The sequence below is a fragment of the Odontesthes bonariensis genome, chromosome 13, assembly GCF_027942865.1.
Source record: "Odontesthes bonariensis isolate fOdoBon6 chromosome 13, fOdoBon6.hap1, whole genome shotgun sequence".
Classification (NCBI taxonomy): domain Eukaryota; kingdom Metazoa; phylum Chordata; class Actinopteri; order Atheriniformes; family Atherinopsidae; genus Odontesthes; species Odontesthes bonariensis.
The window spans coordinates 10,152,099-10,164,391 of NC_134518.1; the positions used below are offsets into that span (position 1 = coordinate 10,152,099).

General features: G+C 40.2%; 1 protein-coding gene across 2 annotated transcripts in view; it reads left to right on the forward strand.

Annotated features, from left to right (window-relative positions):
* The window catches only part of aff2 (AF4/FMR2 family, member 2), a 202,730-nt gene that overhangs the window by 135,651 nt on the left and 54,786 nt on the right, over positions 1-12,293 (forward strand). For both annotated transcript variants that reach the window (XM_075480879.1, XM_075480880.1), the window contains exon 10: positions 6,625-6,662. In XM_075480879.1, coding sequence (XP_075336994.1) covers positions 6,625-6,662 — 38 coding nt within the window. The remainder of the gene's footprint in view (positions 1-6,624; positions 6,663-12,293) is intronic.

Sequence of the window (12,293 nt, forward strand, 5' to 3'; positions counted from 1 at the left end):
ACCTCGGTCAGAGCAAAGTCAGGCTTAAAGGTTCTGGTTTTATATAAAAGCGTGGTTGCAGCTGAAGGTGAATGTGGTCGAGTCTGTCATGCAGAGCAGCAAAACTACAGACAGGTTCTCCAGGGAGTTCTCATACATGTAGAGGTATGTGTAGCGTTACGTGACATGTAACATTCACCTGAGGAACATGCCTCACAGGAAGTCTGTTTTGGCTGTGAAGCTTTAAGGGGTTTGCCTCAGGAAGCTGTGTGGCAGTGAGTGCTGCACACACCTAACCATGATAAATTACAGCGGCTGATGATAAAAAGTCCAACTGATCAACACAAACTTAACTGAATTTGCTTTCTACACTCATTTTCAACGGACATTATTGGATTATCCACAGTGTTATAATTATCATTACCGGCAGCTCTAGTGTCTTCAGGCATCAACCAGCATGCACAAACACCATGATCCTGAGGCTGGAACGGGTGAATGGATTTTCAGCTGACAAAGTAAATTTGAGCTTTTGTCACAGAAACAAGCTACCTTATAAATCAAACTCAGACACTTACGAAGTGTCTGCTCTGCAGTAAATCATTTTGTTTCTTTTAGCATATCTTCCAGCGATTTTGACCAGTTTAGCCATTTTTTCTTTTTGAACATTTATCATTTCCCTACATCGTAATGTGAGGGGAACAGAAAATGTGATCAGTCAGTAGCCAACGCTCACAGACGAAAAGATGAGGAACGGCAAATGTTTCCTGGCACACTGTGTGCATTTTAAACAGAAATTCACATCTCTCATTGCACATTTTTTTGCCCGCTGCAAGATAAATGACACACATTTCTGTTGCAAACATCTATGTTAATAACATCTATGTTTTCTGTATTTTACCGTGACTCTGCTTTTAGTGTCTGTACTGTATATGCTAATGAAGGCATTCAAAAACAGGCCACATAGTACATAGTTGATCTTCTGGTGAGATTCTCTTCCACTCATCAGTTTTTGGTGGTAATTCACCAAAAGACAACGATGCAAAAATAAAAAGTCGTACATGTAGCATTAGCACGCAGCCCTTCACACTTTTCATAACACAGTTTAATTTGCTGTCAGTGTCATGATGAAAATGTTTCATGCATTAGTGAAAATTACGTGTTGGGTGCGTCACTCTCAAATGGCACAGTCGTAGCATAATTATCGTATGCTAGCTTTATCGGCAGAGTTTGGTCTAGACCTCATTTTTATTTATAGCTTTTGAAGAGTTTCAGACTGAGGTGTTTTGACGGCTGTGGTCTTTGGATTTGGATATTTCTCTTATTTTTACACCATTAGCATTTAAGCTCACTGCGCCTCACGAGTTGTACCGGACGGGACCGGAGCTTCTTGATAGTCAAGCGTTCTTCTGTTGTTTCAAACAGCTCGGTGCTTTAGCACCACCTTGTGGTGGTCGTGACGCATTACTGTGTGTTGAAAAAACAAAAGGAACTGTTTATTATAGATGGATTATTTAATTCAAAAGTTGTTTTATGAGGGGGTGGAGTACATTACAGTTAAATCCTGAATAAAATCTAATTTCCTTTAAGTGTGTCACCTCTGCTGACAATATTTCTCAATAATATAACGAGCAAGGACGGCCTTTAACCGGCTCAGTTTCAGCTTCCCTCCAACCATATAAAGCAGGGGAGTTATTGACCCACCTCAAATTGAAGTTTTATTGGTTTAAATGTGCAAAAGGTTTTATGAATAAAGGAAATCTGAAAAGATGATGAGTGGATATATGTAGAAAAGACAAGAACATAGGCGACAATTTTATTGAAAAAAAGCCTCAACTTGGATTTTTGAACATTGCAGCTTATTTTTAAGATTTCCTGTCTGTATAAACATGTATTGTGATGAAACTGCTATGTTGTCGTATATCTATCTCGTCATTTTTGTTTATTCTTTGGCTAATGAGAGGTGTTGCATCTCAGGGCTCATATTATGTCCAGTCATATGAGCTGTGTATGATCTACACAAATGCTCTTATTCACAGTACAGCAGTTTGTGTAGACTTTTCAGCAGAAGAATGTGCCCATCTGGAAAAAAAAAGTTAAGCACAGAGGCAACAAATAAAGCTTGAATGAGATAAGATGCACAGGGTCAAAGTAAACTCGGCAGCTGCCACAAACTATAGCCAAGAGTGTGTGAGGTTCAGAAAGTCAGGGAACTGTGAGTTTAAAAGGTTACTGGCTAAATGGAAGAGGTTAAAGCAACTGTCTGAGCTTAAAGGCAGGTGAGTAAATAGAGAAATCTCAGATCTTTGTTGGCATGTGGGAAAGAAATGATTTGTTCATTTTGTCTGTTACCTCCTGTTAATGGCTGGTATTACACGTGTCAAACTAACTCAGGAAGCAGGCGCGGATGATCGAATGTGTGATGGGACAGTTTAAAGGCTAATAATAGTTCTGAACACAGTCAGAAAGTCTTTGGGAATATAGAAGACTTCCGTGGATTAACTGTGTCAAATCCAACTTGCAGCCAGTCAAAAGATGTTTAAATATGGAGCTGAGAGTCTCTCCGAAGATTCAGCAGCTGCCGTGGTTTCAGCAATGCAACCTCCGAGCAAGAGTTGCATCAGAAACACAGAATTTTAAACCCAGAGTTCAGGTATTAGAAATGCTTTGTAAAGTATCTCGCACAAAGTAAAATGAAACCGTAAAGGGAAGCAAAGAATTCAATATTTGATTTCTGTTTAAGACTGTGTGGGCATGTTTTAGGCTTTTTTTTTTTAAGCCTGTTCTTTGAAACATTGTGATGTCTGGCACCAGCAAAAAAAAAAAAAAAAAGAGTGATATGGAGATTTTAGAAATAATATCGCATACGTCGCTGAAAGCTTCAAGGTTTGAATTGTTTCTGAACAAGCTTGTCCTCTTTGTCAGGAACAACACTTACCGCCCTGTTTTAACAGCAGAGATTGTGTGAATAAATGCTGGCTGGGTTGCTCTTTACTTAAATCCAAGTAAAGCCACCGGCTGGCTAAATATATTCACACATAGATCCTCTCTGTGAGCCCTGCAAGTCTCCAAAAGCCAAAGATCTGAGGAGGTTTGTTGTTCTAGCCTGCAGCTCTGCATCGATCTATCAGAAACTTCACTGGCTCAGTTAATCACCTTATTTTTAGGGAGGGGGAGAAACAACAAGCCAGGAAAGAGAAAATGTCCTGCTGTTGTTTGAGTAATTCATTTTAATTGCTGGGTTACAGCGCTTGGAGAGAAATTACAGGCTGATATTTGTGGAAATTGAGTTTGCTATTTTTGTTTTGCTTTTGTAATTGATGTAGCCATGTGCAAAATTGACTGGGAGGTAACAGAGGGAGGGAAATAGATATGGGGAGGGGGGGCTCACTTCCAAATGCAATCACCCTTTTCTTTTGCTCAAAAGTGGAAATGTTGAATAGGAATAAAGGTATGAACCGGGGCTGGGGTGAAAACCGGAGAGGAAGGAGTGGAAACAAGGGAAGGGGGGACAAAAGAAGTTTTTGATTGAAGAAAGGAGGGAGGAAGAGGACTGACTGAGAACAGAGAAGAGAGGGTCAGAGGAATGAGGAGGCAGAAGGAAGTCTTTAAAGAAGAAATATTGTCATTCAGACAGTTTGTAGTGAACCAAAAGAGCAAATATATATATATTTTCTACATACAGATACGTTTCTTCCTTGAAAAAAGTGGGACATGTCTCTCTAAACAAGTTTTTTGATGTCATGACTTAATTCTCCAAATGACCATTCCCTTCTGTCTTAATTTCATCGCTTATCACAACGTGGCTTTTTCAAAATGTACACAATCCGAAACACATGACACAATACAAGGATTGAAGTGTGTGTGGGGTATGTTGTGTGTACATCTGAAAAATAAAAAAAATAGATTTTTACGTGTATGTATTGCCAGTATATCAGAGAGAGTATCACCTGCATTTTCCTGCTGCCTTGCTGCAAACATTAAACATTAACATTGGTCTCGTGTGAGGTACTTTTGAGCTGTCAGTGTCTCACCTGCAGTACACAGTAGGGTTGTCTCCATTGATACCAATACCAAGGTATACTTGAGTATATAATACCATCTATAATCTATAATACCATAGAGGAAAGATGACCAATTAAGGGGCGCTTAATGTTTTTATTAAAAAGCTCTAGGATAACTTTTTCCACTGAAATTAGAAGAAGCAGTTCAGAGAGCAGCACTCCGTCGATAAACTCTGATGCAAAGTTTAAATAATGCAACACTTTTTTCCTCTTGAGTGCATCACCCTGGCTTCAGTAATTGTTCATGAACAGACAAGTTACAGGAACGACCAAACCCCTGTTTCATTTTAAAGGGAAAAGGTCACAGAGTAAAGTAGTAGTTAAGGAGAAAAAGCGTGCAGTTGTACTGTTTGTTTTTGAAACACGGGAGCTCCAAAAGATTTTCAAAAAGTGTCCTTGGTATCAATCTCATCCTTTAAAACAAAAGGTCGCATCTTTAGAACTGTCTGTTCATTACCAAAGCGCGAATCAATGTTGTTTTCCAGATGAAATAAACATTCATTTGTGCTGTTGTGTTTATGTTGAGTCGAATTATTTGGCTCGCACATCACAGACACTTCAAATGAGCTGAGCGCACTTTTTGTGGTGATTATAATTAAACATAGTAAATAGCAGCGTTTCGTTTACACCAAGAGTCTTCATGAGGGTTTGTTAACAGGCTGCTGGCAGACCTCCCGCAGGGCACCAGTGTGGTTTATGCATCATGCTTTTGTTGCCTTCACAAGGGTCTTATGTTTAAAGTTTAATGTCGAGTCAGCAAACTACTTATCCCTGCAAATGTTGGGCCACATCTTTACGTTATGAACTGCGTGACCATTTCATGTCGGGGGGGAGATCTCTGCCCGTTGTTTCCACATCGTGTTGTCATTATGAACTCGGGACTGTCACGTCACAGGAAGCTCTGAATACTCATCTCTCTGAAAAATGAGCCGATTGCTCAAAGTGTTGAGCGAAGCGAGAGGACTACAAGCTGGACCAACACGGGTAGATGAGGCGCTGCGCAGTTTCAATTGTTCCCACCTGCGTTGTTATGACTGTGAGACAGGCTGCTATCATTTTTCGTGGTCTCTCACTCACACAAGATACCCACACACCCTAACACCTAGATTCTCCCTCCCTCCTGGTGTTTCATAAGAAATATGACGATAATTCCAAAAAAAAGAAAGAAAGAAACAAAATCTTGGGTCATTTTTTGAAGTTGCCCGGGTGTGCCGCTCTGAAATGCTGTGGCACTGTCTCCAGAAATGTTCATGAAATGTGACAGCAGCTCTGTGCTGTGTGTCTGTCTGCAGCGGAGCTGTAGAAGAAGTTGTCTGTCAGCAGAAGCAGCATAATTGGTACAGATGCCATTGCAAGTTAATATCTAATTCAGTACTAAATTTTAGCATTGATTAGTATCTGACTATTGCTTGTTTTTGACAACCGTAGTAGACAGTGGCCAGAGTGCTCTCAGTTCAAAGAACCGGAAAAAAAAAACTCTGACTGAGAACAGGGCCACCAGAAGAGTACATTTTTACAATCTAAAAATGTCTAACTGGGCAAATTTAAGAGACAGGTTTTAAAGCCAAGTCACTTTTGCATCACACAGTTGTTTACTTTGTGTATTCTCAGCCAAATTCTGCACACGTTGCTGTGCATCATTGCATCCTCCAACGGGTAAGTGTGACTCCCAATTTCGCCCGTTTAATCCCAAAATACCGACAGTAAGAATGAGTGAAAAGCCTGGACAAGCACAAACACTTACCGTCGTTTAAATCTTTGTTAAAGAAGTATCGAGAGGTGATCCAACAAATCTGACACAACTCCTGACTGACTCCCCCAAGGAACATTCAGCAGCAGCAGCCACTGTGCAGTCAGTGAGGCATGGCAACAAAGACATATTTCAGCTACAAAAAAGTCTGATAGTTGAGAGAAGTTTGACTGCCGTCTTCTGCAGATGGATCAGGTAGGCTTTTCCAGACGCTGGTGCGCCTTGAAAGGGTCCAAGTTCATCCAAGTTCACATCTGAGAGGCAAAACGAGTCGTGTCTGTACGTGCAAACTGCCACTGCTGAACTTGTTACTCTAACCAACGTGCTGTCGTCACTCAGCTGATTCTGTGACAGTGGCTTAATGTGTGGAAGCACACAGTGATGCTGGGCCGAGCCACCCTCTGTGCATGTGTGAATTGCAAAAAGCTTGTTGGATTTCTTTTCTTTTTTTCCTTCTTTTTTTTCCCAGACTACTCACAATTACTGCACACAACCCCCCTTAAAAGAGATCAAAGAAAAGAGAAGATAAAATAAAATAATTATAATATTAAAAGCTGTTTTGTAGATTATAAACGCTGACAGTGCTGTGTTAATCTAGTTGATTCTTTATTTAAACAGAGCCAGCTGTAATCTAATCTGAATGAATCTAATCTAATGAATAAGTCAATCACTATCAATACAACTGTTTTGAAACAAGCCACTGAAGGATCACACTCATCCTCACTGTTGATAATGGAATCCATGTCAGACAGAAAACAAGGAATGACAATGTTGTCCTCCTGCTTGGAACTGGATACCTGAATCTATCTTTTGATGTTTGTTTGTGTCTGACAGGTGTCCGACAAGAGCAAAGCCAGAGGCTCAGCCTTAAGGTAAGACAAATACCCACACTCTGTCCTGGAACACTCCAATTTATTTATGTTGACTGCATATCTGCAGAGGTTTATTGTGCTTCTTCAATGTGTCGTGTTATTTGTTGTTTGGCAGAGAGAAATGTTTGTGAAGTCCACATTAGAATGAGTAGCCAGAGCAGCATCCCTTGACATGATACTGCATTAAGTCAACGCAGTATGTGACTTTCAATAACAGCCACATAACAAGCTATAAATAAATGTTTTTTGCCCTGAAACGTACAGTCGAGGAAGCTTTGGCCAGTGCTGGATGATTCTCTGGTCTTTTCTCATGCGGCTGTTTCTGAAAGCACGGTTAAGGTCAAAGACGTCTGGGTGATTGTTGAATGTCAGAGAGCCAGAGCCAGTGGGAGCGCGCGTTTTACTGAAAATCGAGTCAAATCTAAGAAATGGATGAACGAAAGTTACTGGAGGCTTCTGTAGCTCTTCAGGGAGGATTGTTCATTTTTAGGATTTCTGATGTTTGAAGGTTATTGCAAACACAGTTGCTATTAAGCCCTCAGAGGTGTAGCGGCTCTAATTTACTGAAACATCTGTTATGACAGGTGACCACTTGATAATCAGGCGCCAGCCTGTGCTCACACACTCAGCTGTGTAACACTTACTTTTAGGTTGGAGACGTCAGCTGCATTCACTATTCGTTGTGCATGACAACATTTTCAGCAGGATGTAGGGATTACGGTTCAGAAGGCAGATAAAATCCTTCGTAGATGCATGGTTAAATAGCCCGGTCTCACATGAAAATGTCCAAATACCATAGTTTCATAAGCCATAAAATGCTGGAAGCTAAAGTATCTCCAGGCTGCTTGGGACAAAAGCACGTGTTAGTGGTTGGTGGGTGGAGTTAAAGGGTGCAATCTTATCGTTGGTCCTTTTTAGCTTTTCTACATTTGCTGTACTTCTGTGTTGTGACAAATGTTTACAGTTAGGAGTTAAATGTAAGTGGTTTGGGTTAGAGATTAAAAAAAAAAAAAACGATTTGGGTTGGAAAGCTATACGTTACAATACAGTAAATTTTAATATGACCTTACACAAAACAACTGTCTAAGAAAGCGATTTCTTTTTTTTGTTTGTTTTTGTTATTTTTGCATGGGGGTTAAGGTATAAGCCTCCCTTGCTGTCTCAAATATTAAATCTGGACTAGATGTAAATGTAAGCAGCAGGAGGCAGTGGATGAAACACTGTCATCATTAACAACTTCCCTGGGGGTGGTCCAACCCATTTCCATTAATTTAAACATTTTCTATTAACCATCTAGTGCTGTGTGAGCTGCTGTGTGGGGACCACATGCCACCTACTTACTTGTTAGTAAAGACGCATTTGTAACAACACTGGAGATAATTTTTGCAAACAGCTGATTTCGGCACCGACATCAATTTTTCATCAGTTCATCTCTTCCTTGGAATGTTTTGTAAAGCCTGAATCTTTTATAAATGAGGCTTGCTGTGTTTACAATCTGAAGGCATTAGTATGCATGTCTGGAGTGTGACTGTGTGTGTGTGTGTGTTTGGTGAGGTGGGTATAGAGGGAAAGCGAGTGCGCTGTGTGTCTGTGTGTGCCCCAGGCCATGTGTTACAGTACTCTGCTACCGCTAATGAGCCCAATCTACTGAGCACCGCACACACGTACTGCAGGGACAGTGGGGCTAGAGATGCTGCGAGCGATCCACTGGCTATATCCCCCATGGAAAGCAACACACTCACCCACACTTCTCGCACCATCCATACAGACACACATTCTCTTTTTTAATCCTTGCTTTGAAAGACTCATCCACACACCAATTGTTAGCCTGCTGCCACACACAAATTCATAAAAACACTTACTCTATTGGATAATAGACCATATCATAATCAAATTATTGTTCTGTAATTTTTTTGAGTCGGGGTGTCAGTCTGCTTCCGTTGTGTCCGTGACGTCCTATGTGCATCTTTGATCACGCTGGAGAGGAAAATTGCCTGCAGTGAGACGGAATTGACTTTTTGTACTAATTATTTTAATGGGAAGAGCATCGGTTGAAGTAACACTGGAGAACTCTTTGATTTCCAGGTCCTGACGTTTTCACAACTGGGACGAGCAAATGACGCATTAACTGTTCGGACATGAGAAGATCAATACAGTAAAAAAATAATCATCAAAGATGAATGTGCTTCTGTTCATGTTCAAACATGAAAACGGGCTGCTGATGCAGGCTGTCGGTTCAGCTTGACTCGTGCCGCATTAAGTAACAGGAGCTTAATGGAATCTTTTTTACAGCATTAAGGAAGAAACTATGTTTAGTTAGGACCAATTCCTTCCCTTGGCTCTTCTCCTCTATTTTGCAGCGATAAGGTTCTCTGTTTCTGTAGAAAATCGAGGAGCAGTGGTCATTTAGCCCTTATTACAGGGCTTTGGAGGCCATTTGACTAAATCACCACTTCTGTTTAATTCCCAAAAAACCCAACAACCCTGCAAAACAAAGCATTATGGTCAAGTCATGTGGCCAAGTGGAGGAATTGGGACCAGTAAGGAGAAGCCATAAACACTATTTCCTCCTAATAGCAACTCTACTGTCTTTTCAAAGTGATCAGAGTTGATCTCACATGTTTGAATAAAAGGCAACTGGACTTCTATTCTTATATAAATTTCTCATCCTGGGAGTGTTGCGTGTGTGGAAAATGAGGGTTTTCAGTTTGGCTTCTATGTTAACAGATAAGAGTATCCAGACTGGCAGCTCAGCTGTGGCTCAAGTCCGTAGGAAGCTGTAGTAACCAGCATTGAGTCCAACATCTCGTTTTTATGTCTGGCAAAAATTTGTAAAAATCTGAAAAGAATGATCCCCGTTACAGTTGATTTTGGAGATCAAATGTATGAGAAATGTATATTGGTAGTCAAATAAGCATCTAGGCCTGTCTCCCTCACTGTATAGGGTTCACTATATAGAGGACACACTTGGGGTAGGTAGTAATCAGCTTCTGATGTATTGTGGACTGCTTAAAAGCAGCTGATAGTTATGTTTTGAATATTCAGTTACGTAGCCTGTTGCATATACAAATGCTGGCAGGATATGTAGACACCTAATTGAAGGGGAACAACAGCAAAATTTATCTTGAACTGACATAAACTTTATCATGCAAATGTTAGGCCATCCATATTTTTTTGTTATCATACTGAATCCATGTAAACAAGCATTGCCTGCTGCTGTTCATAACAATCTTCAATTAACTAATGACATGAATAAGATCCAAAAAATGCAATTAGATATGTCAAAACATGACAGCTAAAACTGTTTTTAGAGCCATAGCACAAATGTTTTCAAATTGAGCTATGCAAGTTACCGCCAAAATGTTTACTGTGTAAACTCAGCAACTTAAATTTCAAACATTGTTCCTGTACATGCGTTACAAATAATGTCTTAAGTCCTGTGTCTTAAAGAGACTAACTTCTTCCTGGATTAGAAATCTGAGAAAGTATCAATGGGTAAGAAAATCACAAAAACAGGATGCTAACGTTAGCCCCCCTGTGTAGCGGTAGCACACTCTGAGAGATCCTGGCTCCAGGCTGCAAAGCATTAAGGCCTGTTTCAACTGATGTTTGTTTTTACACCAGTTTTCTTGTAGCACGTGACAAATTTGCAGTGCATTACATAGTGAATTAAAAGTTTCTGTTAAGATTTTAAACGGCACTAGAAAATGGCTGAGTCACCATATGGGAAAAGAGTGTATAATTCATACACAGCCTTGGTTTTGTACATTTATAAAAGGAAAGGTTGGGTCAGTTCGCCGTGGCGTATGTGTTAATCTCGTATCGGGCAGCGACTCACATCGAGTAGTGACACTCGCCATTTCGGAGTAGCTGTGCAGGGCAGTTGCTAACCAACTCTGGGCCTTAAGGCTAACATTAGCTAGCCACTGTTAATAAATTCTGACAGGCGACAGTCAGAACTCCAGTTCTTGCTGAAGAGTAGATAACTTGTGTTGACCACATCTTTCCAATTATCTTCTGCTTTAGTTTTCTATCATTCCAAAATATTAATATGGAAAAATCACATAATTTAGTAGTTGGTTGAGCATAGCTCAAGGATTTTCTCTGTGTAGCAGGACAAGACTATCCTGTAATGTGTGGTGGACCATTATTTACGATATATCTGAAATACTATCGGGAAAATTTCATATTAACAATATTAAATAATCCATATTAAAGTTGAACTCTCAGGTGGACGAGGTATCGATTCACTCTTATTTTGCTCTGAAATGCTACTCTTTAATTGTTGAAGCAGGTAAAGAGTTGGTTAGTTTGTGCAGTCTTTTTCCGAGCAGGTAACTCGTCAGAGATGAGTGCGCTCAGATTCATGAGGGACAACACAGGCAGGTTAGGCCGTGTGGACGCACCCCGTTAACCTGATGTGTGTAGGTTCCAATGTGAAACACCTTTTTACAAAAACAGTCACTTACCACTGCGAGGGAGCATTACACCTTCCCCGCAGTGCTGCCCCAGGCGAACACAAACACACACCTACACAAACACAGCTTCTGTGTAGGTCGGAGATAAGATACAAAATGTTTTTCTTTTTTAATATTACATAGAAGTACTATCTGATAACACATAAGAAACCGCTATATCTATTATATATTTTATTTCACTAATTAATCACTAAAATGACAAATATTCCTAACCGAGGTAAACAAGCTCACATTACAGGCAGGCACATAAAAGCGTACACACGTGATTGAGAGGGGGACAGAGAGAGACCATGAAGCCAGCTGTGCAGCAGGAAGCTCTGCCAAGTGGAGGGCAGAACCCGCGAGCTGAAGGCAGATGATGAGATGACGGATGAACTGAGCCCAGATGGCCTCCACGTCGTCTACTTCGCAGTCCTCTAACACCGTTTTGCATATTTTTACTCATCTCATCACTTCTTTTAAGAGCCTATACTTACCTGCTCAACATGGTCCCCCTTTCTTCACACCATCTCTTACTTCTTGTCTCCCTTTGGTGCAGTTTTTCTAAGCTATGGCTCCAAGCCATCCACTCCATTGTTTATAGAAGCCGATCAATTCAGTTTCACGGCAGAAGCAATTGGAACAAAAATGTTCAACTGTTACTGTGCTAGTTAATCACTGGTGAGAGGATCAATACAGGACAGGATATATTTACACAGGAAATTATGATTTTTAAAACAGTATATGTTGCTTTACCGAATATCATGCAGAGGGATGGCATGTAGTACATAACTGTATACATAGGCAACTGAAATTAACCATAATTAAGGTCCTTGCCATGAACATACAGTGTAAATAATATCAAAAACCACACAGTAATATTTTTCCACTGTGTCTATTCTTACAAAGTGGTATGATCACTAGTTACACAATATTGTGCAAAAGTCTTCCATCATTTCTTTATGTATTGCCAAAAAAAAAACTGGAAACATGGGCATCGATTTATTTAAACATTTAGAAATAGAAATAGAAATGCAATATATAAGGCAAAAACAGAGTTTGTCCTATTCTAACAAGCTTTGAAGTCAGTATTTAGGATGAGCACCTTTATTCTCCAACACAGCCTGAACCCTCTTAGACGAGCTTTCTGTCATTTCTTTAAGTAGTCTTCAGG